Source organism: Equus przewalskii, chromosome 7 (assembly GCF_037783145.1).
Source record: "Equus przewalskii isolate Varuska chromosome 7, EquPr2, whole genome shotgun sequence".
Taxonomy (NCBI): domain Eukaryota; kingdom Metazoa; phylum Chordata; class Mammalia; order Perissodactyla; family Equidae; genus Equus; species Equus przewalskii.
Window position 1 is genome coordinate 7,716,380 of NC_091837.1, and position 24,146 is coordinate 7,740,525.

Below are 24,146 nucleotides of genomic sequence, written 5' to 3' on the forward strand. Positions count from 1 at the left end.
CACTTAGCATAATGTTTTCAAGCTTCATCCATGTTGTAGCATGTGTCAGTACTTCATTCCTATTTATGGGTCAATAATATTCCATCATATGGACGCAACAAGATTTCTTTATCCATTCGTCCATTGACAGTCTCTGGTTCTTCGTCTCCCAGAGTTTGGTCTGGTGGAGAAATGGAGCCCAGGGAAGACGCGGGTGCGACCTGGCCCAGACCACACCGTGTGACTGTCGGGACCCCCGCAGACCAAGGGCCAGCCTCCAGGGCCCCAGACGTTCCTTGATCCTGCCCTTCTAGGGCCCTGATCGTGCCTCTGCCTCCCCAAGTAGCTAACTATCTTCCCACCATCTCCCCGGGTCTCCCCTGCTCCAGTCTCCGCCGTTTGACAACGCCGCAGCGGCGAGCGCCTCCGCTTTGATTCCCGCCTCCGCTTTGATTGTCACCTCCGCGCGCGGCGACCGGGGCTCGGCCGGCTCCAGCGTCTCGGGCCGCCAGCGCCGGGCTTCTCTGTGGCCACCAGGGGGCGCGCGCAGCTCGCTCCGCGCGCGGGAGCCGCCGGGAGCCCTCCCCCTCCTCCTGGCGCCCCGCCCCGTCCGGCCACGGCCCCGCCCCTCCCGGCGCCCCGCCCCGTCCGGCCGCGGCTAGCTCCCTCGCTCCCCCCGCGCCCAGGACCCCCGACGCCCCTGTTTCGTCTGCTCGCCACGTCCGGCCATGGGCCCCGCCGCTCGCCCCGCGCTGAGGTCGCCGCCGCCGCCTCCGCCACCGCCGCCGTCGCCGCTGCTGCTGCTCCTGCCCCTGCTGCCGCTCTGGCTGGGCCTGGCGGGGCCCGGGGCCGCGGCGGACGGCAGCGAGCCCGCGGCCAGGGCGGGGCGGGGCGGGGCCAGAGCCGTGCGAGTGGACGTGCGGCTTCCGCGGCAGGACGCTCTGGTGCTGGAGGGCATCAGGATCGGCTCCGAGGCCGACCCGGCTACCCCGCTGGGCGGCCGCCTGCTGCTGGTGAGCCGCAGTGCCGGATGGCCCCCGCCGCGCCAAAGACCCCCTCACCAGGTCCCCCCGTCGTCCTGGACCATGCCCTGGCAACCCAGCGCCCCTCCCCAGGCCACCCATTCCTGCTTCCAAAACCTGAGATCCAGACGCCCGCCCTTCCAAACTCGTCCCCCAACCCTGGCCTTGCATCCCCGGTGTGCGCGACCTCCCTTACTCCCCCTCCTCCTGCCCATGGCTCCTCGCCCCACAGATGGACATCGTGGATGCTGAGCCGGAGGCGCCCATAGAAGGCTGGATTGCAGTGGCATACGTGGGCAAGGAGGAGGCGGCCCAGATCCATCAGGAGAGTCAGGGCAGCGGCCCGCAGGCCTATCCCAAGGCCCTGGTCCAGCAGGTGCAGGGGGGCGTATGTGGGGAAGGGGGTTGGAGGAAGGGGTTTTAAGGCGTCCGCTAGAGCCAGCCTACCAAATGGACCCCTGAGGAGCTTCCAGAGAAGCCCTGGGCTCTGGTGGGGGCAAGGGACCCAGTTTGGAGAATTGAGTCAGTATGATTGGCAGCAGGGAGGTGGGAGGAGGCCAGAGAGTCAGGAAGCTGGCCAGGCTCTGAGAGTATCTGATGGGGAGTTCCTGCTGGGGGTCAGTGGGCAGGCCCACCCTGCTAGGACCAGGGAAGGCACAGCATTGTTTGGGTCCCACAGAGCATCTGGGGGGAAGGCAGCAGGAATAAGAGTTTCTGCCCTTGACCTCAAGGAGCTCATAGCCAGTCTGTCCAGAGGAAATGCTCACTGCTGAGCCAGGAGCTAAGAACAGCTGTGGCTGCAGGTGGTGAGACAGGTGTGTGAGCAGGGGGTGTGCTAGCCTTTGCCTCTGCCCTCCTGCAGATGCGGAGGGCGCTCTTCCTGGGAGCCTCTGCCCTGCTCCTTCTCATCTTGAACCACAACGTGGTCCGAGAGGTAAACCAGATCAGGCTTTGGGGCCACGCGGGCTGGGGAGTGGGAACCAAGGCTGGCTGACCTCCCTGTCCCTCTACAGCTAGACATATCGCAGCTTCTGCTCAGGCCAGTGATTGTCCTCCATTATTCTTCCAATGTCACCAAGCTGTTGGAGGCACTGCTGCAGTGAGTTGGGGTTTGGGCTCCAAAAGACGGGGCCTGGGTGCTAAGGGTCTCTGGCTCTGCCATGGGCTCAGGGGTCTTGGGACCAGGGCCTTTCCAGTTAGCCTTGAGACTGTAGTCTCCTGCTCTGAAAAATGAGTGACGGGGTGGGCAGGAGCTGCCAGGGCCTGGAGTGAGGAGGCGACTCTGGGCAGAGGGGATTGCCTCCAGCAAGGAGGAAGCCAGAGTCCTGATTGACAGGCTCTTTCCAAGGTTGGCGGGCCTCCCTGGCCTGGCTAGTATAAGAACTGGAAAAACCAATAGCCGGGAAAGCCCTCGGGGCCAAAGGATACTCCTGCGGGAGTATCCTTTTCCCACCAGGCTGGGATGGGTGGGCTGGGCCTCCCCTCCCAAGAGCCCTTCTGCTTGGCCCCTCTGTGTCTTCCCCTCCCAGGAGGACCCAGGTCACGGCTGAGATCACCAGCGGAGAGTCCCTTTCGGCCAACATCGAGTGGAAGCTGACCCTGTGGACCACCTGTGGCCTCTCCAAGCATGGCTACGGAGGATGGCAGGACCTCGTGTGCCTGGGAGGCAGTCGGGCCCAGGAGCAGGTGGGTGCCTGGAGAGAGGGGGCTCAGGTGGGACCATACGTAGGTCCTGTCTCAAATCCTGTGGCCTCTCCTGCCTTGGTAGTGAGGACCGCCTCTTCCACCTCCCAAGGCTGTGAGTGAGTGTTCAATGACATGGCAGGTCCTCAGTACAGTGCCTGACCCAGGGTCATGCACAATCAGTGTTAGCTGCTGCTGTCATCATGTCGTTCTCCCCCTCAGAAGCCGTCTTTCGCTCCCCATTGCCTGCAGAAAAAACTTCAAACTCCTTAGGCTTGCTTTCACAGCTCTCCTGATCACTTATCCTTTTTTTTTTTCCTAGTCTTCTCCTTACACTCCACCACCCTGTGCCATTTACTGACCCCCCCCCCCCCCCATGCACCCTGGTCTCCTGCCACCAGGCCTTGTCCATGCTTGGCTGCAGGCAAGGACACCCTTTTCCTCCGTCTCCATGTCTCCCAGTCCAGCCAGAGCCCTCACAACTCACCCTGCCTGCCTTCTTTGGAAAGCCTCCCTCACACCCTCAGCTCGCAGTCCCTCTCTCCCTCTTGTAAATCACAGCAGTGTTTTGCCAGGCCCTTCACACGGCTCTTACGACAGCCCATCCTGTGTAAGTAAGTGTTGGGGAACGTGAGTTTGTCTCCTGTGGGCGGGGGCTGTGTCTTAGCTGTTTCTGGATCTCCAGTGCTCAGCACTGAAATGGTTTAAAGGTATTGGGGCTGCAATCATTTCTCGAGTCCCTAGTCTGTGCAGGGCGGGCGTGCCCTCGTCTCCTGGCGTGCAGCCTCCAGCACGCGTCCGTGGAAGTGGGCCGCGTGAGACAGCTTCAAGTCAGGCAGACGTGGGTTCAAATCCTGGCTCTGAGACCTTAGCTGAGTGATCTTAGGCCGAGTGTTTAACCTCTCTGGTCTCACATTCCTCATTTGTGAACAGGGACAGTACCCACCACAGGATTGTCAGGGGATCGTGTATGGAAACAGTGAGCGCTCAGCAGATGGGCAGCTGCTGCGACTCTGAATATCTTTATGGTTCCAAGTGCTTGAATAAGTCAGTGGTCACAAGTAGCCTTTGAGGTCCTAGGACACGGGCTCGATGTGGAGGGTACAAAAGGCCTGTGCGACCTGGGCTCTGCCCTTGAAGGGCCCGAAGACAGGCAGACAAGAGAACGCTCATGGGAAGGTGGCCCTGGCAGGTCAGCCCAGACAGCACGTGCTAACTCCTGTCTGAGCAGCTCGAACCACAGTTCTGTGGAGGGAGTGGCACTGAGGCTGCGGGATTGGAAGGGCTTTCTGCAAGAGAAGGGAGCCCCACTGTCTCTCCCTCAGAGGGTAGCACACACGGACCTCAGGTGGACATTCATGAGGGACTGTCAGATGAGAGGCCAGGAAGAGGGGCTGGCAGAGAGGCTAAAGCAGGGAGAGGAGCAGGCTGGGAGAGAGCCCGAGAGGCCTGCAGCAGGCAATGTGCGCAGTCTGCAGGCTGGCCTCCTGGTATGGAGGGCAATGCTGCACAGCTTCAGCCCTATTGCTGGCCAGGGCAGGCCAGTACAAGTGTGGGTGCCTGTGCTAGTGGAGCTGTCTGAAGGGGGCTGGGCTCTCAGCCCTGACCCCAGGGCTCAGTCCCCATCCCTCCAGCCTCTGGGAATCCAGAGCTGCGGCACCCATGTGTCAGGAAAGCCTGAGGAACCACCTCCTTGCTGTTCTGGTGGACAAGCCCTAACCTTGCCCTCCCTCCTCACCTGGGGGTCCCCACGATGTACTGAGCCTAAGCAGGCTGGGTTTCCAGCCTACACTGGAGCGCTAGGCCAGCCGTGCCCTTAGCCTACCCAGTGCTCCCTGGCCACTTCACAGTACTGAGCCCCAGCTTCTGCCCTGGAGAGCTGACAGTGTGAAGGCTGCTCTCTGAGTCTTGCCATGTGTCAGCTTGGCTCAGCATGGCAAGGGGCACAAGGCCAGGGCAGCTGCAGCCCTGGGCTCACAGGGCTCCATCTGGGGAGGAGATAGGCCAGAGACAGTCACTCTGCTGGGGTGATCACCAAGTTTGTGGTGGACGTGGGCCCTCCAGGGCATAGTGAAGGCACCTGAGCTCAGCCCAGGTGGTTGGGGGAGCTTCCTGGAGCAGGTGCCACCACCCCACCACGAATGAGAGAGACGGGGACACAGAAGCCAGAGGGGAGAGGGTGGGACAGGGCAGGGAGCTGGGGCTCACAGATACTTTTTGGCAGTGGCTCCCAGAGTGCCTCCACCCTGAGCAAAAGCCACATCTTGTGACAGTAGCAGCATCCAGCCTTGTCCAGAGTGGTGGCCTCTTCTGACGTCAAATCATTTCTTGGTCTCTCTCCTACGTGATGGGTAGTGGAACTTCAGCATTGGCTGGGGAAGAATGTGATGGCAGAAAGCTACTCGGGATGCAGAAAGCTTTTAAATGAATGCATTTATTAGTCATGACACATCCACAGACCCTGTGAAACGGTGTGCCTATGTGGGCGAGCGGGCCAGGTTTTGCTTATTCTGCTACATCATTTCCTGAGCCAGCTGTTTAGCAGTCGAAGCCTCGCTGCCACACTGCGTACAGTGGGAGTTAAGTCAAGGTTGCTGTGGTCCCCCAGGAACTCTGAGGCCCCCCCATGGACCTCTCAAAGGCTAAGTGAGGCGCACCAGACATGGTTATCTCCTGCCAATGGGAGCAGTGAAACACTGGGTTAGAGTAGGTATGAGGCGGGCTGGGCAGGAAGAGGCAAGGGGGGAGCATTTGCTCAGCCATGGTGGTTTGGGAGAGCTTCTGGAGCAAGGAGAGTCCAAAGGCATTAGCCAAGGGGAAGGGGGGAGGAAGAAGAGAGTTCCCAAGACGGAGTGGTGTGTGGAAAGGCAGAGATGTGGGAGGGGGCAAGGAGCAAAGATGCTGAGAGGTTGGGAGTGGGGGATCAAGGGCCTTGAGGGTAGGTGGAGGATTTTGGGGTTTCTCCTGAGTGGGATGGAGAGGAGGGGCATGTGAGACCCCTGGGAGAGCAAGGCCACAGGGCTTGGGGATTGGCACCCTCCCAGAATGCTCAGCCTAGACGGAGGGAGGTGGGTGGGTGATGGTGGCCAAGAAAGCAGACCAGAAGTGCAGGTTAGCGATGGGCGTGGGAAGGTGACAGGGTCCTGGGCTGGGGAGTCTGGGAGGCTGCCAGATAGACGCTTCCAAGAGTACAAAAAGACCAGGTCTGTTACCCACGAGGGGCCTGGGCTGGGGAGATGTGGGTCACCTCACTATGTGGGGTGGAGCAAAGGCAGCTGGGGTAGACCCTGGGGTTGCACGGGTGGGAGGGAGGGAGGCTTCAGAAGAGGAAGCCAGGCGCACAGACCTCACCTGGCTGGTCCTCAGGGTGGATTTCCTGGAGGAAGAGGGTATGGCAGCTCCAGTGTCCCTGACACCTTTCTCCATTCCCCAGAAGCCCCTGCAGCAGCTGTGGAATGCCATCCTGCTGGTGGCCATGCTCCTGTGTACAGGCCTCGTGGTCCAGGCCCAGCGGCAGGCATCGCGGCAGAGCCAGCGGGAGCCTGGAGGCCAGGTGGGAGCCAGCCCTTGGGAGCCCGCAGGAGCCCCGGTGTCCCCAGCCTCGGGCCTGCTGAACCGTGCCTGCCCTCCCCCACAGGTGGACTCGCTCAAGCGCCGTGTGGTGCGGAGACTGGCATCCCTCAAGACCCGGCGCTGCCGGCTGGGCAGGGCAGCACAGAGTCCCCCGGAGCCTGGCGCTGAGACCTGCGCAGTGTGTCTGGACTACTTCTGCAACAAGCAGGTTAGTGCCCTGGGCAGAGGCCAGCCATCAACTGACCTGTGCGGTTCCCCACTCTACTCCTGAGACCTGGGAACCACCCCAACCAGGCCTTTCTCCTCCCAGCCCCCACCAGCCCTACAGAAAGCAGAATGGGGGTGTGCAGGCCACAGAGGTTACAGTTCCCCAGCTCAGGTTGGGGCATGGGGCCAGACACCCCCAACTGGAGGCCTGCCCCTGTGGCCTGAGCTCTTCTTCTCCACCCTGCAGTGGCTCCGGGTGCTGCCCTGTAAGCATGAGTTTCACCGAGACTGCGTGGATCCCTGGCTGATGCTCCAGCAGACCTGCCCGCTGTGCAAATTCAATGTCCTGGGTGAGCACCAAGGGTGGGGGCCCTTGGCCAGCTCCACCTGGTCCCCATCTGATGCCTCCCTTCCTCTTCCTTTTCTTCCTTCCCTGCAGGGAATCGCTACTCAGATGATTAGCTGTCCCAGCTGGGTCTCTGCATGTGGGGAAGGGACCCCCTCCCACCTGCACCCTGGCTCTTGGCCTGGGCTCCTGGAACAGGACAGCAAGCCCTGTGGGTGGAAGGACAGGGGTGCTCCCCTGCTGAGGGGCAAGGCACTCCACCACATCCACATTGGGAAGGAGGGGCCACAGCCCCCAGGCCGAGGGTGCAGGGCCCAGACTGGCCAGGAAGAGAGGCCGCTCTGGGGCCCTTCTCTACCATCCTGAGCCGTCTGTGTCTGCCTTCCTCCCAGGCAGCTCCCAGGACCCTGGGCAGGGGTTTGGGGAAAGCGTGGAGCAGTACCAGGGCTCCGGGAGCTCTCCGGCCTGCCAGCCTGCCTGTCAGGGCATCCCTGGGGGCTGAGGCTGCAGTGCCCCGGTTCTGTGCTTATTTATTGGGGGGTGGCGTGGGGGAAGAGCTGTCTGGCCTTGGGGACACCTTAGTCTGACCATTTTTCAGGACACATGTTGGTCAAGGCTGTGATGTTAAACCCAGAGGCCCCTCCTCTGCCTGCTGCCCTTGGTCCTTGGGCACTGGGAGCTGTAGGTTTCACTGCCTGTCCAGCTGGGCTCCGTTCCCAGGCCTGGCTGGGACCAGAGGCCTTAGAAACCATCCTGTCCTGTGCTTCTTGGTGGGGCTACAGGTTGCTGACCAGGATACTTGAAGCCACAGGATAAATGTGGTGCATCTTCCAGGGGCTCCATTTTTTTTAGAAGAGAGGGGAGGTTTAATATTAAAATAAACATGGATATATTTTAACATAAGAAGTAAAATTTGTGCGGTGTTTTAAGATTAAAAAAACAAGTCACCTTGGGCTCTACTGCCTGTGGGAAGGGGATTCTAAGATGACCCCCAAGATTCCCCCCAGCCTCATGAACGTGCTTTGTAGAATCCTGGAACTGGGATGCTAAAGGCTTTGACTCCGGTAATTAGGTTATGTTAAGTGGCAGAGTGGACCTTAAGACAGGGAAAGAATCCAAGTTGGCCTAACCTAACCACATGAGAAATTCTCTGTTGCTGACTTGAAGATGGAGGGGGCCACGTGGCAAGGAAGGCAGACAGCCTCCAAGAGCTAAGAGTGGCCCCTGCTGATAGTGGCGAGCAAGGAAATGGACCCCAGTCCTACAGCTGCAAGAATGGGAATGCTGCCAGCCATCAGAATGAGCCTGGATTCTTACCCAGAGCCATGAGAAAGGAATGCCACCTGGCAGATCCTTTGATTTTAGCCTCCTAGGACCCTGAACAGAGAACCCAGCCACACAGGGCCTAGACTTCTGACCTACAGAACAGTGAGCTAACAAATGGCTGTGGAGAGGAGCTGAGCTGTGATGGCTTCTCCCCCTGCACTTGGGCCTGGGCCTCCTGCCTCAGGAAGCCCCCCCAAGGGCTGGCTCTCACCTGTGAGGGGCAGGGCCAGGCACCCCCCTCAGGAACCCCCGGGCTCCACAGAAGCAAGGGTTGGGCAGACCCTGGTTCAGCCATGGCCCCTGCTGACCCTTCTCTGTGAACTGAGTAGCTCTACCTGCTGGCCCCCTCACCAAGGGAAAGTGTCATAGGAAGCTGAGGACCCTGAGAAGTCCTCAGCAAGGTCTTAGAGTCTGTCCTTTACAGACAGGGTGACTCAGGGCAGGCTGGAGTCTTGGCGAGGAAAACTGGATTGCTGTAGCCCTGGTGTGACTGGTGGCATCAGTGCCTGGGCCCCACGGCACAGGCCTGGGAAAGCCAGGGCTGGCTGGGGTCTCCCCCTCTCTGGTTGGGTGAGGCCTTGCCCTGCCTTCAGTGGCCTCCTGGGATCCACCCTCCTGGATTTAGAGAAACCCTTTGTGACTCACATTTCCTGGAGCTGAGGAGTTCCTCAGTGAAAGGAGGGCTGACTTTCTTGGGTCCTTAGCGTCCCCATCCCCAGGTTTAGGTCCAGACCTGGGGCCGGGGAAGGCCTTGCTGCCTCTGCCTGCCTGCAAGAGCCTGGAGCCAGGACCCCGGTCTCTGACGCCTTCCTTGCCTCAGACATCCTCACCAGGCCCGTCTCAGTAGCTGCTCTCCTTGCCCTGCACACCCTCTCCCCTAACCCGGCTCTTTGTTGTCAGGGGTCACTGAGCCCAGGTTACCCCTTAGCCCTTGCTATAAGGATCGAAAGACTGCCTTTCACCTGGCCCAGATGCTAGAAGCTTCTTTCTGCCCTCAGTGTGCCCTCTTTTCCCATTGCCCCTATCAGGAGGAAGGCAGGAAGCTCCCATTTACTGAGGGCCCACAGCGTGCCAGGCCTCTGCTGGCCGATAACCTGCATGGCTCAGTGGTCCCTGCCTAGGAGGGGGAAGGAAAGACTCTTCCTCCGGCTCAGCCAGTGCTGTGAGGCCAAGGTTGCTGTGGGCAGATGGCCGGGGCTTTATTACATTGGGTGGGTTGCCAGCCACTTGTCCTCTAGCCCCACCTCACTGCAGGCTACATGGGCCGCTCCTGGGGCTGGTATGCAGGGCCGGCCTGGCCCTGGCCCGGTGACAGTCTCCTCCTCAGCCTGGCCAAGGCCCGGATAGGGTTCTGGGTACAGGTGGTTGGATGGGTCACATCCTCCAGGGAGGACTTGCTGGGCCGGCTGCTGGGCTGCTGAGGTGGCGATGCCCGGGGCTGGCCTGGCAGGGTCCTGCCCGCACTAGCTGTCCTGCCACCAGGTGGGTGCCGCCTGCCCAGGGGCCTAAGGGAAGACCAGACAGCAAGATCCCCTGTGAGCAAGGGGGCCCAGCCCACCCCTGTCTGCCCTGCCTCTGGCAAAGCCTCACTCACCCTGGGGATGCTCTCTGGGCCTGGGCTGGGGGCGCTGCTCCCTGGATTCCCCTGCTGGAATGGGCCCAGAGCTGGTCCTGCGGGATCAGCTGCAAAGAAAACCAAGCTCAGAAAGGCCCAGGAGTCCCCTCCCCACTGCTCAGAGAGGTGTCATGGCCAGGGAGGTAGGGAGGGCCCAAACCTGTACCCACATCCCTTTCTCTGAGGGGCAGACTTTGGGAAGCCTTCCTGGGCCGCCTCAGCTGCAGTAAGTATGGGAAGGTTTGCCTTCTGTCAAGGCTCCTGGTTGCACTTGAAATAAAGGCACGAAGGGCCAGAGGAGGGTTTGGAGCCAGAAGGCACTGTAACACCTTGCACCTTCTTGAAATGTGGAAGGTGTTTCACAACAGCACAGCCTAAAGCCACGTGCAATGAGATAGACTCTTGACAGGTCCCCAGCGTGGGGTCTGAAGACCTCTGCTGAGTCGGGGGGTCTCTCCCAAGTCCCCAAGGGCTGACCCTCTCGGGTGGGGGAGCCGGGCTGCCCACCTTGAGGCCCCCCTGCTGGGCGACTTCCCGGATTTTGGACAGCATCGACTGGAGCCGTCCATTCTCCTCGTGCAGGACCCGTATGCGGATGTTGTTGGCCTCCATCTGTCTCTCCATGTCGTCCGTGACATTGCCAGAGCCTGGGGGGACATGCTATCTGGCACCTCACCCTGCCAGGTCTGCCACTTGTGCCCAATGGGACAGGACCTCAGTCGGCAGGCACGCCAGCTGGGGTGTACCTTGGGTTGGTGGCCCAGCAGGCGCAGGGAGGCTGGGCAGGGTCAGTGTGCTGGGTCTCCCAACTCATTCCTTCTCCTGAGGGCTTGTCCCCCTTCCCCATCCCTCTACCTGCTGGAAGGTGACCATAGCATTATAGAATTTGAGACCTGGGTGGGACCAAGAGCTCACTGAAGACTCAGAAAATAGGCAAAAGAGTGAATCTCTTCCAAGGCTGCCTGTTTTCCCGAGGGCCAGAGACAGTGAGTTGTCCAAAGCCACACGGAGGCTCTTGGGTATGAGTCACAGGAATTCAGCAAGGATGTTCTTTCCCACTGCTTGCGGGATGGAGCTGCCTTCCAGCTCTGTGAACCTGGGCAAGTGGCTGCCTGCTCTGGTTCTGAGTTTCCTGGTTTGTAAAAAGGAGCTGCTACCCGCCCTGTGGGGCAGTTGAGAAGGCATCAGAGGGGCCTGGCACATAGTCCACACTCAGGAGTGATGACTTATGAGCAGCTAAACTGCAGCGGATCCTTTCCGACAGCTCTGTGAATGGAGTCGCCTCCACAGCTTTAGGGGCCTGGCGGGGCTGGGACGAGAACCAGGTTGCCTGGCATCCAATCCTCTGCTGTGCCGAGGGGTCCAGGACACTGAACAGCTGGGGCTGTGTCCCTGGAGCTGACCCCATGGTGTGGTTTGGGGAGACGCAGGAATGGGGGACACAGGGAAGTTGAGGACTGGCATGTGACATGGTGAAGAACACAGGCTACACAGGCAGCCAGACCTGCATCTGGGTTTGGCCATGTGACTGTGGCAGTCCCCTCACCTCTGGGCTTCCCTGTCACCGTCTACACAGAGGAGTGGATGACACATGAAGCAGCTTCATGTCATGAGGGCTCTGTAGGGGCCACACTGCTGGCCACCCCCACTCTACCCCCCTTGCTGCACGCTGCAAGCTGCAGACCCCAGTGTCCTGCCCAGGTGAGCCCTCAGCTGCCAGCCCCAGGCCCTAGCATGCCCTCTGCAGCACCCCTGTGCCCCTACTTTGGATCTGGGCCTCGACGGGCCTGTGCAGGTCCGGGAAGGCCACCAGCAGCCGCTCCCGCTCCCTCAGCTCCACGAGCTCCCGTTCCAGCTCCGAGATGGTCAGCTGCAGATCTGTCACCGCCTGTTCCAGGCCTTGCTTCTCCTGCTGCAGGCTCTGCAGCAACTCCTGGGGCAGAGGGAGGCTCAGACCTGGTCTGAGGAATGGCTCCGGGCTCCCCTGGGGACACACCCCCTCTAATTCCCAGACATAGGACAGGCCCCCCCGGCACTCAGCTGGCTGGAGGCTCCTCTGGTGAAAGGGAAGAGCCGCCCTGGTGCCCTCACCCTGCCCACTCCCACCTGCTGGGCCAGGAGCTGGCACTGCCCCTGCTCCCGCTCGCTCTGCACGCTCTGCAGCTGCTCTTCCATGTGGGCCTGTTGGGCCTCGGCCTCGTCCAGGCTGCCCCTCAGCTCCTCGCGCTCCTGGTCCAGGCTGTCCAGCTGCTGCAGCAGGGCTCGCTGCTTGGCCTGCAGGGACTGAGCCAGGGCGGGCAGGTGGGGAGGCCATGAGGCCCACGGGGCTAGGCCCAGCCACGTGGGACTGAGGACGCTACCATGTCTGCGACCCTCCAAACCCTCCCCCTCGTGCCCCGTCTGTCTGTGAATGGGGGTTGGGGGGGGGGCTGTGCACAGCACGGAGCGGAAGAGGAACAGGGAAGACGGATGCACACCCCAACCTGGTCAAGGCCAGGCACCCCCCGCTTGCAGACCTCACCCCCTTGGAAAGCAGTTGGCTGACTCTGTCGGCCTCGCGCCCACTTCTTTCCAGTCACATGGTTTCCACGTGGAGAGGAATTCAGGGAAGTATACTTTTCTTCTTCTCCTTAGGTCACCAGTGTCCCATCAACCCATGTCACTTGGAACCCACATTTCCTGGCACCCGCCGAGTGCAAAGCAGCAAGAACCAGCACCAGTCTGCTCTGAGTCCTGCCTCCACCAGTGGCTAGCTGTGCGACCTTGGGCAATTTCCCTAATCTCACCAAGCCTTAGTTTCCTCTTCTGTAAAATGGGGATGACAAGAGTCTCTACTTCTGTTGTGGCAGGGAGTAAGAATGACAGGGCTGCAGAGGCTGAAGCCCAGTGCCAGGCTCACAGCAGACACCTGATGTGTGGTGACTGTGACTAAGACACTGAGAAAAGCACCCATTTGGGGTTGAAAGGCTTTCCTATCCTTGCCATGCCTGACCCCAGAGACTTCTACCTGGTGTCTTGGCTCCCCACTGAACCTCTGAGGGTAAACCCAGCCAGGAAAGCCCCCAGGCCTGCCCCCTTCTCTAGATGACAGGTCATTTGCTCCCTCAGCCACCCCCTTGGGGACTCCTGCAAGGCCCCAATGCCTAGGGTACAGCCATATCCTGGGCCCTGGCTCACCCTTTGCCCTATCCTTCCTCTGGCTGATGGACTAATCACCAGCCATCGGCTTCCAGTTCAAAGGCCACCTCCTCCCAGAAGCCATCCCAGATTCCCACAGGCAGATGTGACCATCCCTCCCTGGATCCTGCAGCACTTTCCCTGCCCCTCTTAGCCATCTGGCAGGAGAGCTGTGGTGGCACAACTGTTCATCCTTACCGAGCAGGGAGCTCCTCCAGAGCAAAACCTCATTTGGCTGTATCTGTCCCTGGGTCACTGTTTCCCAAGTGCCCAGCTCAGGGGAGGGCTCTGACTCTTAGTAAAGATCAGTCAACCCAAAACTTGGGTGTGTTGGGAAGCAGATACCCTACACAGATAACCGACCCCCCACCCCCACCTCCAGTGGAGCCCTCTCTCCCTGCAGCCTGCATTGCAGGTGCCCAGGGCGCTGGCAAGGCCCCTGGGCTCACCTCCTGGTGGCGGACCATGCTGTCGACGCGGGCCTTCTCCTTGTCCAGCTCGGTGCTTGCCCAGCGGATCTGCTGGCTGGCCCCATCCAGCCGCCCTGCCAGCAGCTGCACCTGCTCTTCCAGCTGCTGCACCTGCCTCTCAGCCTCTGCCCTGCACTCGGCCTCCTTCTGCAGCTGCTGGGCCTTTGTCTCTGCAGGATCAAGCGGGAGGGGGGAGAGGGAGGAGCCCTGGGTGCAAGTCCCTGCACTGCCTCTGACCCAGGACCAGACCAGTGGGAAGGGTCATATCAGGTTTCTGGGCCTCAGTGTCCTGAGCCACAAAATGGGGCTCTGAACCCTGCCTGAGGTGGGTTCTGAAAATAGAAGGTGGCACCCTGTCTTGAGTTATCACCCAATAGTGTCCCGCCAGGCCCACCCTCCTTTGTGGTTCCCTTTATCTTTACCCTGGAACCCCAAGGGACAGAGATGGAGGGGCTCATACAGCCACACCACCCAGCACAGGGCATGTGGTGCAGGGCCGTGTGACGGGGCTCCTCACCCACAGCCTGCAGGGACTCCTGCTGCTGCTTCAGCTCCCCTTCCAGGGTGGCCACCTTCATCTTGAGGTCACTTGTTTCTATGGCAGCCAAGAGAGAGGTCCTTTAGAGGCTCCCCTGGGCCCGGCTGGCAGCCTTCATGCCCAGAGCATCCTGTAGAGCTGTGGTAGGCGCCACAGCATGGAGGGGTCAGGAGGCCTGGGCCCCATCTGCCCTACTTCCTGTTGGGTGGCTGCCATGTCTATACACCTCTCTTGGCCTTGGTGTCTTCCATGGGGGCAACAGTGAGGCTCGGAAAGGGCAGCGACTTGCCCAAATTCCTCCGGCCTCACAACATCAGCGGGCACCGGCCACTTGCAGTGCCATAGCAACATCTCTTTGCCTAACAGCTTTCGCCGAAGCCAAAGAGGCTGCTCTGCTGGCTGGAGGTGCCAGAGGAATGAGCTCCCCCAGGAGCCCCCTTCAGTGACCTATGGGAGTGAGTGGATGAATCCCCTAGCTCCCTTGCCCCTCTAATGGGACAACTCTGAGGCACCGTTCTACACTAGTGGCTCCAGTCTCCCCAGGGCCATGAAGCTCCAGCTACCTGCAGTGTAACCGGCTTGAGGAGGGCACCCTTTTTCACTGCCTTCCCTTCCTTGTATCTTTTGCCCACTCCCCAGCCCAGGTTTCCTCCTCACCAACTACTTGTACCCACAGTCCTGTTTTGGGGCCTGCTTCTGGTCAAGCCCCGGCACAGACCTGAGAGCAGCTGCTGCTTGTGGCGCTCCCACGTGGCCAGGCGCTGCTCAGTCTCGTCCGCCTGCCGCCGCCGCTCCACCTGCTCCTGCTGCAGTGCCTGCTCCAGCTTGCTCACCTGCTGCCTCAGTCCATCCTTCTGCCCCTCGGCCTCCTCCAGCTGGGCCCTGAGGGGCCCAACGAGCTGAGCGAGGGCCCCCACATGCTTACTGAGGCGCATCAGGTCTTTGCTCTGCTCTGCCGCCCAGTGGCCCACAGTGGTGGCCGGCAGCGGCCTGAGCCCCATACTGTCCTGCACCAGCTGCTGGAACTGGCCTAAAGACGAGGGCAAGTTCTGGCTCTGACACAGGCTGATGACCACCTTGCCCACCTCACACAGGCTGCCCTGGACGCTGGTGCACGCATCACAGGGCACCAGGGCCGTCTCCACGGTCTGCGAGTGGACACTCCTGGTGTTCTCAGTGGTCCTGGCTGGACACTGCAAGGAGACTCTAATGGGGCTGTCTGACTCTTGGCAGGTCTGGGGCAAGACTGGCAGTGGGGAGGGGGGCTTGATGAACTTGGCAGTCACAAATTCAGGGCTCTTGGCTGGCTCGCTCTTGGCTGTGGGCTTGGAGGTGGGGGTCTCCCCTTGGTTTGCCCTTTTCTGTGGTCAAGAAAAGAAAGGGAGAAGTGAGCAAGATGGGCTGGGGAGGTGGCCAGTTCCCTGGGGAGTTCTGTGACAGCCTCTCCTGATGCTCAGACCCTCAGATGTCATCGGACACCAACATGAATGAGAGAGAGAACCCTCTTTCTTTCTGCTGCTTGAACTTCCCAAGCCAGGCCTCCTCTCTGCTGCCCCTCCCCACCCCCCGGGCCCGCTGCAGTTACATGCATGGTACTGGGAGGGTGACAGTGACAGCCACAGCTGCCGGTTACTGGGCTCTTGCTTGGTGGACTCTCTTGCTCTCGTGTCACAATTGTGTAGTCACTCTCAGTTTTAGTTTCCTCCCCTTTATGGTGATGGTGGTCCTTCCCACTGGGTGGTTGTGAGGGTTACAGGATAACCTCTAACAAATGGCGCTCATATTAACTCTATTACCCAACAACGTCCTGAGAGGTAGGGACTGTTATTACTCCCATTGTACCGATGCACAAGCTGAGATTCACAGTAGGTAGGAGTTTTCCAAAGTCCCACAGTGTAAACAGCAGGGCCAGGTAGCCCAGACATGACCTCAAGGCCTGTGATGCTAACTGCCAAGCTGCATGGGCCCTGACTGGGAGGTTCCAGAGTTCACACTGTCTCCTTCAGCAATGGATACGGTGCCCATATGGTGTGCCAGGAAGCTGGGGCAGGCTAGACTGGTGTGAGGGTGACCACAGTTGGGGAATGACGGGTAGCCGACCCACCTGGGGGGCCGCCTGCTGGTAGAGCATGGCCAGCCTCAGCAGGCTGTTCCAGAAGCACCGCACAGTGAGCCCCACAGACATGCAGGGCCCTGCAGCCCGGGCAGGGGGCACTGTCTGCCCTGAGCCGAGGTTCTCCAAGTAGCTTGCACAGCTCTGAAGCAGGAGCAGGAGCCTGCGAGCAGAGACGGCACGGTCAGCTAGGGCAGAGCCAAGCGCCAGTGTGCCCACACGTCACACAACTGGCAGCCTCTGGCTCTGGGGAACTGGCCCATGCATCAGGGACTTGGAGCATCTCAGAATATGCTCCGCCAGGCCAGCTTCAAACCCAATCCAAGAGCTGCTTCCTCCAGGAAGCCCTCCCTTGAGGGCCGAGCTTGGGGGCCTCCTGGGTGGCAGCACTTCGGCCTGGCTGTCCCCCACTGGACCAGGATGCCCTGGGAGGCCAAGCCTGCCTCAGATGTATCCTGAGTGCTCAGAAAGTGTGGGGTGAATAGCTGCCTTATCTCAGATGCTCAGCGCCTTCACATGACAGACAACAGAGCTGAAACCCTGGCGGGGAGGAGCCTGCCCACAGCCTCAGTTTCCTGATTCTAGTCAGGGCTTCTCCTGCAGGGTGGGCTGCTTCTGTGACAACGGAGACTGGAGTGAAGAGAGCTAGGCCTCTATCCTAACCTTAGAGTTCAAAATTAGAGTTGGGTGCTAATTTTGAGAAAAAGGGGTGTTGGGAAGATAAGTTTGTATTTGCGTGGGAACTAAGCTATTTTAAAGGAAGAAGTATTGTATTTACAAAACATATCAGGCAGATAAATGCTCTTATCTTGTTGTAGGTGCAGGGGGGTGATCTCAAACCCACTGGGGCCTTGGGGAGAGAAGGGAAGGAGGTGCCAACCACCTCCAGGCCCTGCCCCTCTCTGGGTCAAGGTGTCCTCCTCTGTGAATGGGGACAACAGTGGTGTGCCACGGTGCTGAGCAGCACCGGGGGAGGGAAAGCGCCTGGAAAGAGAGAGAGCATGGCCTTGACAGAGCGATCTGTCTGCTCAGACAGACAGACCCTCCGGGTGGGAGACTGCTGTCCTGCTGCATTGTATTCATCCTGAGCCGCAGGCCCATCCCCGGACATGAACTGAGCATCTCCAAATGCTACAGCCTGAGCCAGTAGCCGCAGCCCTGTCCTCCAGGGTTCCTAGGCTGGCCTAGGCCTCAGACCCCAAGGCCTCTGTCAAGAGTTATATACACACACAGGAGTCCCGAGGAGGCCCCGACAAACTCAGCCAGAGGTGGGCGGAGGGGACAGCTAGAGGGTGGAAGGACACATCAGCAACAGCTTCACAGAGTGGGGCTGGGTAAACTGGGCCTCGATGGATGCGTGGGACTGGGCCAGACCAGGAAGGTGTGGGCAGGGCGTTCCAAGCAGAGGACACAGCATGTGCAAAGCCAGGAGGAAGGAAGGTGTGTTCTGTGCTTACACAGTTCAGCCCCTCAGAGGTTACAAATGGTGCTTTCACAGCAAGGGCTCCCCCAGGCCTCTAAGTGGTTACCCTGGCTTCTTTGTCCCCAGGCAGGTCATCCCCAAACTGCTGGGGTCCCTGTCTGCTGGGCTCCCGTGACTTCAATAGTGTGTAAGGTTTTGGAGCACAGGGATCCTGGGTTGCAGTCCCCAGGAAGTGGAAGGCCAACGACCATGTTAACTTCAATGACAGTGCAGAAGTGGTGGGGCTGCAGGGAAATCCACTGGCCTCTTCCTGGTAAGACCAGGATTTGGAAAAACACATCCCATGTCTGGTCCTGTGACACAGAGGGAACAGCACAGCCCAAAAGATACGAGGAAAAAAGAGCCTGGGTTGGAAACTCTGAGCAGCAGCTGGAGTGTCCCCGACACACAGAAACCCTGAGGAGGCAGCTGGCAGTGGCCAGAGAGGCAGCTGTCAGAGCTGTGGTGCTGCAAAGACTGACAGGGCAGCCAGCAACTCCCTGAGGGTGGACAGGATGGGATGGCCCAGCACATGACACGGCATGAACAAGGTGAGATCGCTGTGAGGGCCCTGAGCTGAGCTGGCCCCCAACAGGAACCCAGTCAAAGGTGACTGTTGTCACCAATGTCATCACCACTGCTGCTACTGGTTTAAGGGGAGGGTGCCAGCATCCTGTGGTGACTCACCTGTCAATGACCAGCTCCAGCAGAACAGCATGGGAGAGCTGCGTGAACTCAGGGTCACCCGGCACATGGTCATAGTGCTCTAGCAGGGCCACCATGTCCAGGTCACAGGCTACTCGGTCAGGGAACTTCCAGGAGGGGAAACGCACAGGCCCAGCGCGGGAGAACACGTCCACGATGGCACCCTGCAGGTCGGTAAGGTCCTTGCGCAGGCTGTCCATGCAGGCCTGGCTGCCCAGCAGGTGCGCCATCCTTGTGGCTCCTGAGGTGGGCAGAGAGGACCCCTGTTAGCCAGAGCCATGTGGTCGCTGCTGGAGGAACCTTCCTAAAACCACGATCTTCCCAGTTGCTCCGAGGCAAAAAATCCAACCTAGACCCTAGGGAGAAGTCTGTTCCCTGGCTCCTTTGGGATCTGGTTGTGGGTGACCTCACCAGCGTTCCTCATCCACCCTACCCCAGGCCCACCCTGCTGATTCCATCGTCCCACAGGTCCCTGCTAAATGCTGGGTGGATACAGCTATCGACGGGAAGGTACCTACCATCTTTCTCTCCCTGAGCAAACAAACCATTGAGCAGGCAACTGACAACTAAAAGAGTTGTAGCTACAGCATGATGGGGAGTGCCAGACCATACCAGGCCACTATCATCTCCCGCCTTGACCACTGCAGCAGCTTCCAGCTGGGCCACAGGCCTGCCCACTCTAATCGGATCCACTTCAGCTCTAGAGGTCTAGACCAAACCCTATCTGACCATGTCACACTGGCAAACAACGCTTCGAGACTCCTTGTGGCCCTTGGGAGAAAGGCAACCTCCAGCCACACCCCTCTCTGTCTAATCACGTCCCCCCCGCCCTCCTACCCCTCAACAACCGGCCCATACCCTCTACTCCAAGCTCACATGGAGCCACTTGTTTGTGAATCCGTGTCCCTTCTGTCTGAATCATGCTTCCCGCATCCAATTCCCATCACCTAGCTAACTCCGCTCATCCTTCAGGGTTCTCAGATATCACCTCCTCCAGGAAGCCTTCCCTGAGCACCCTCCAGGCTGGGTTAGATAATCCTTCTGGGCTTCCCCCATCTCGGCCCTGACTGCTTTCTGCTGGAATGGCCTCCGCCCTCCAGGCCAGGTCCTCAGACCACCTTAGTCAATGTGGTACCCCAGTGTGGCCAGCCTGGGGCCTGGCCCATTGTAGAGGCTCAGTCGCAAGTGAATGACTGAATAATTGAGTGGAGAAAACAAAAAGAATCCACAAAAAAAATGTAAAATACATTGACTTTTGGGGGAAAACAATTCCTAAGGTACAAGAGAGGAAAACCCGAAAATTTTTATCAATACCTATCCTAATCACTCTGGGACAGGGGACCCATTATATGTTGATACAGAGAGTCCCAGCCCTGCCCCTTCCTGGCTGTGTGGCCTTGAGCAAGTCACTGCACCCCTTTGAGCCCCAGCTATCTCTGTTGTCAGATGGAGACACCGTCCCCAACCAGGCTGGGTAGTTGTGAGGGCTTTCGTCCAGGGCAAGGCACCAGTAAAGTTCTCAAGCAATAGTAACTATTATTATTGTGATTACTATTATTAGCAGTAACAACAGTAAAGACTATCCTTGTCTAGAGCTGTTGCCTGCCTCCTATACTTCCCCGTTTCCCCTGCGGCCCACTCAGAATGCTTCTCGTCCATCTTCAGAGTCTGTGGACATCTGAAGACGGTGATTTGGTTGAACTGCCACGAAGCTTGACACTGTCCCAGCCCCTCCAGGTGGCTCACCACCTGCCTCAGGGTTTCACCCTGTGGCAGCTGGTGTCAGAGCCAGCACTCTGTTCAGAGCTGCGCAGCCCTGTGGATGCTGAGCCCTGGTCCCTCCCCACCCTGCAGCAGGTGCCCCTTGTCCTCTGCGGCTTTCTCAGAAGCAGAAAGCGCTTCCTTGCACCACAGCCCCTCCCTGCAGGGCAGGGGCCTCTTAGGCAGTATTTAGGCCATGGCCTCTGTGGCCCCCAGCCAATTCAGGCCTGGCTGGGAAACCGCTCTTCCTCCAACCTATTTCCACCCCACAACATCTCTCATCTCAGAAAATGGCACCCCCACTGAGTACATCCTGGCACTTCCTCAAAGCCCCTTCCTTTACCCCCATGTCCAAGCACCGAGTGCTGCCACGTCCAGAGCACAGTGAGAACCCACCACTTCTGTCCATCGACACTGCTCCACACTCCACCATCTCCCCAGACCACCGCCACAGCCTCCCTGAGGGGTCGCCCTCTTCACTCTGCCCCCAGCACCTCGCCTGTTCTGTATATGGCAGCCAGAGTGATCATTTAAAAAAGCAACTCACCCCCCTCTTAGAGCCCCTGAATGGCTTTCTCCAGCATAAAGACTGGAATACATCCCCAGGCTCTGGTCCTGTGTGGTCTGCCCCCGCCTCAGTGTCTCAACACCCGGAATATGCCCCCTCCCCACTCTTCATCTAGATAAGACACCTCCCTCAGGTCCCCAGCCTAGGTGAGGCCCCTTGTTACACCTTCTCAGAACATCCTGTTCTTTTTCTTCCCAGCACATGCCACACTGGCACAGAATCATTATTTGAGTAATTATTTCCCGTTGGCAATCTGTCTCCCTGTGAGCACATGGACTGTCTGTTGAGTTCACTGCAGTATGACCTGGCCACCTGGGCCAAGGGACCTGAGGACCAGCCTGTGCCCACAGGTGCTGGAAAGCTCAGAGGCACCCAGGGTGGTTCCTGAGGGCTGAGCCAGCCTCTCTGGCCTCCCAGAGGACTGGGCCCTGTCCTCACCTCTCACAGGTGCCTGACTGTGCAGCTGGCTGGCGGAGTATGTCAAGCTCTTGGACTAGACTGTGGGCTCTGGGGCTCAGGGTCAGAGGCTCATGCAGGTTCCTGGCTTCCCGTCTTAGGTGTTAGGGCTGGCCCTGAGCAGCTCTTCGGTCCCTGGGAACCAATAAAAGCAAGAGTCAGTGAGAGGGTACTCCAGGAGGGCTTCCTGGGGGGCAGGCAAGAGGCTGTCCCGGAAGAAAGGGAGGGTGTTACAGGCTGGAGGAATTGTGTGAGGGGGCAGGTTTCAACAGTGCTAGCTCTGACTACAGGACCTACGGTGTGCCACTTCCCAGATCCACCTCCTTCGTACAGATGAGGAAACTAAGGCTCTGGAAAGTTAAGGGGCTAGCCCAAGGTCACTCAGGAGCTGGGATTCTTGAGTCCAACATTTCTGCTCTGTATTCAAGCCATGCTGCTTCTAGAGCAGCACTGTACAAAAGAAACAGAACACACACGTGGGATTTAAAATTTTCCATTAGCCACATTAAAAAAAAGTAAAAAGAGACAGGTAAATGAATTTTAATAATATATTTTATTTAACCTAATGTACTCAAAATATTATCACTTCAACATGAAGTCAATATAACATTATTAAGGAGATTTTTTAATAGTCTCTTTTTGCCTTAAGTCTTAAATCCAGTGTCTCTTTGACACTTACTACACATCTCAATTTGGACCAGCCACTGTTTTCTTTTTTTTCTAAAGACTGGCACCTGAGCTAACAATTGTTGCCAAACTTTTTTTTTCTTTTCTGCTTTTTCTCCCCAAATCCCTCCAGTACAACTTGTATATCTTAGTTGTGAGTCCTTCTAGTTGTGGCATGTGAGACGCTGCCTCAGCATGGCCTGACGAGCGGTGCCATGTCTGTGCCCAGGATCTGAACCAGCAAAACCCTGGGCCGCCGAAGCGGAGTGCGCGAACTTAACCACTTGGCCATGGGGCCGGCCCCAGCCACTATTTTCAAATGCAGGCTCATGGATACCAGATTGGAGAGTGCAGGTGTAGAGGGTTAGATCCTGTGTGTTCATTCAGCAAATAATGACTGAGTATCTACTATGTGCTGGGCACCGTGTCAAGAATAGGGACAGAGCAGGGCACACGGAGCCCTGTCTGCCAGGAACCACCATTTATGTCTGAGGGTTTCTGCAGGGGACGAGTCTTGAGTGTGTCAGCTGTGTCAGTTCCAGCCACAGGACAATGAGTATCCGCCACACAACACTCACATACACACATGAGCCTACATCCCGCAGGCATATGTTGCCTCAGCGACTGCCTCTGGTGAGATATTGCCATCTATGAGATTTTATGCCCCCAAGGAATGAGACAGAAACAAACAGAAAAGACAGACTGAAACATCCTGGGTTTCCTTCCTGGAATAGGAGGAAGGAAATAAAGCAAGCAAGAAACTCCACCCTAGGAAGAGGCATTTTCAGGTGGCACCTGGAACTCAGGAGCTTGCTTGTGAAGACCAAGAAACATTGACCTATTCCTCAAAGAACAACAGTGGCCACCTGGGCCCAACTGAGATACCAACTTCCTATTAGATTCTGGTTCTGAGAAGCAGCCGCAATGCCAAAGGCCGAAGAGTATACAAGAGGAAAACACAACATCTAAAAATATCCAAGGTTACCTTATGTCATTTCTTCTGAACTTTGGGGATTTGCAGACATAAGCATGGTTTGAGAACCGCTTAGGGTGCGTCAAGTGAAGGAGCATTTGACACGGCTTTCTCTGTAATTCCTGGGTCTTGAGTGGAACCCTCAGCCTGAAGCCGCCAGCCCTGCACTGGTCCTGAGTTCACACAGGTGATGACCCTAATTGAGCCAACACTGCCTGAAGTAGGAGCAGCAGCTAACTCTGCCTCTCCGCAGTTCCCTCAAGCTCAAGGCAGCTCAAGGCAGCCTTCTGACTCGCAGAGAAGTGAAGGAGCCTTTCCTTCACACCCGTTCAACATTCGAGCCCCTTCCCTCTCTGAGCCCTAGGACCCCACCTCTATGGTAAAGCTCATGCCCACCTCCTGGCCAGTGTGCCGAGATTCCAAGTCACCACCACAAAAACACTTTGGAAACTCTAAAACCATCTATATAGCAGTTGTCAGTCTCTGACTCAGGATTGCTACTTGCCTGGATCCCTGGGGACAGTGAAGGGACTGAGTGAAGACAACGGAATAAGTAACTGCACTAGTAGAGGAGTGAGAATGGCCGGGGTTTGGATTCCCACTCCACCAACTCTGAACTTCACTGTTCCCATCTGTAAATAAGTTGCTATGAGAAATAAATGATGTCATGCATGTAGTCTGGCACAGGGTCTGGGTCATGGTAAATGTTCAATAAATCCTAGCTATCATTATTATTCTGTATTAATAACAACAACGACATAAGCCAGCTATGGTGTATATGTGTGTGAGAGAGAGACAGGTAGCAGACCTGGGAGGCCATCTCTTCCGATCACTCTCCCCCATTTCACAGGTGAGGAAACTGAAGACCACGCAAGGTCCGCACTCCGGAGGTGGGAGGGAGGGGAGAGGGGACAGGGAGGAGAGGATCTCGGGAGAGGAAGTGAAGAGTGGGATTCGAGCTGTGCCTGGGGGCAGCGGAGAAAGCGGTCTGCAGGGAGCACCTGTGGGAGTGAGGGGTGGAGCCTAAAGAAGCCCTGATTTGAGATGGTCCATAGGGCTTGAGGGCCAGACTATGGAAGGCAGAGGGTGGAACCTAGAAAAGGCACGCCCACGGGAAAAGGCATCGGTGGGAATTAGGGATAGAGACTCGGGAAGGGGGCGGGCCCGAGAGGAGGGGACTCTCCAAAGTGAGACGCCAATGGGAGGGAGCGGGGGCCTTGGAAGGCGCGGTCGAAGGGAGCGAGGAACCGGCCTGTGGAGTGAAGGAGAGTGGGCCCAGAGTCGTGGGGTGCGTGCGGGGGGCGTCTGGCGTGCAGAACGTCTCACCAGTCTCCGGCGTCGCAGCCTTAGCTCCTGTGTCTGGTCGGCTCATGGAACGGCCCCGACGCGCCCGCCGCTCTTGAGATCCCCTGCAAACGCCAGCCGGGCGCTCAGACCGCTGCCATGGCAACGGCGTCTCGCGCGGGCCTCTCCCGCAGGGAAGAGGTGGGAAGTGATGTCACGGAT

At 58.4% G+C, this 24,146-nt stretch overlaps 2 protein-coding genes across 9 annotated transcripts; one reads left to right on the forward strand and one right to left on the reverse strand.

Annotated features, from left to right (window-relative positions):
- The first annotated feature begins 606 nt into the window (after positions 1–606).
- On the forward strand, positions 607–13,248 carry RNF215 (ring finger protein 215). Of its 6 annotated transcripts, none has more exons than XM_070628537.1 (9): positions 607–992; positions 1,234–1,377; positions 1,864–1,935; positions 2,015–2,100; positions 2,531–2,687; positions 6,118–6,237; positions 6,322–6,465; positions 6,712–6,814; positions 12,386–13,248. In XM_070628537.1, the coding sequence occupies exons 1-9, from the start codon at positions 708–710 to the stop codon at positions 12,502–12,504; spliced, it is 1,230 nt and encodes a 409-aa protein (XP_070484638.1). In that variant the 5' UTR covers positions 607–707; the 3' UTR covers positions 12,505–13,248. The 6 variants fall into 6 exon arrangements, with proteins under 6 accessions (XP_070484638.1, XP_070484639.1, XP_070484640.1 ...); XM_070628538.1 differs by having other exon boundaries at positions 6,121–6,237; XM_070628539.1 differs by lacking the exon at positions 12,386–13,248 and adding an exon at positions 6,904–7,713.
- CCDC157 (coiled-coil domain containing 157) lies at positions 9,295–24,108 on the reverse strand. Of its 3 annotated transcripts, XM_008515646.2 has the most exons (12): positions 23,967–24,107; positions 20,984–21,136; positions 18,199–18,457; positions 16,041–16,212; positions 14,655–15,297; positions 13,916–13,993; positions 13,378–13,568; positions 11,858–12,034; positions 11,516–11,684; positions 10,259–10,398; positions 9,731–9,819; positions 9,295–9,641 (listed from the first exon to the last, which is right to left on the reverse strand). In XM_008515646.2, the coding sequence occupies exons 3-12, from the start codon at positions 18,444–18,446 to the stop codon at positions 9,392–9,394; spliced, it is 2,157 nt and encodes a 718-aa protein (XP_008513868.1). In that variant the 5' UTR covers positions 18,447–18,457; positions 20,984–21,136; positions 23,967–24,107; the 3' UTR covers positions 9,295–9,391. The 3 variants fall into 3 exon arrangements, with proteins under 3 accessions (XP_008513868.1, XP_070484631.1, XP_070484632.1); XM_070628530.1 differs by lacking the exon at positions 20,984–21,136 and having other exon boundaries at positions 23,967–24,108; XM_070628531.1 differs by lacking the exons at positions 20,984–21,136; positions 23,967–24,107 and adding an exon at positions 20,525–20,639.
- Between the last annotated feature and the right edge of the window lie 38 nt (positions 24,109–24,146).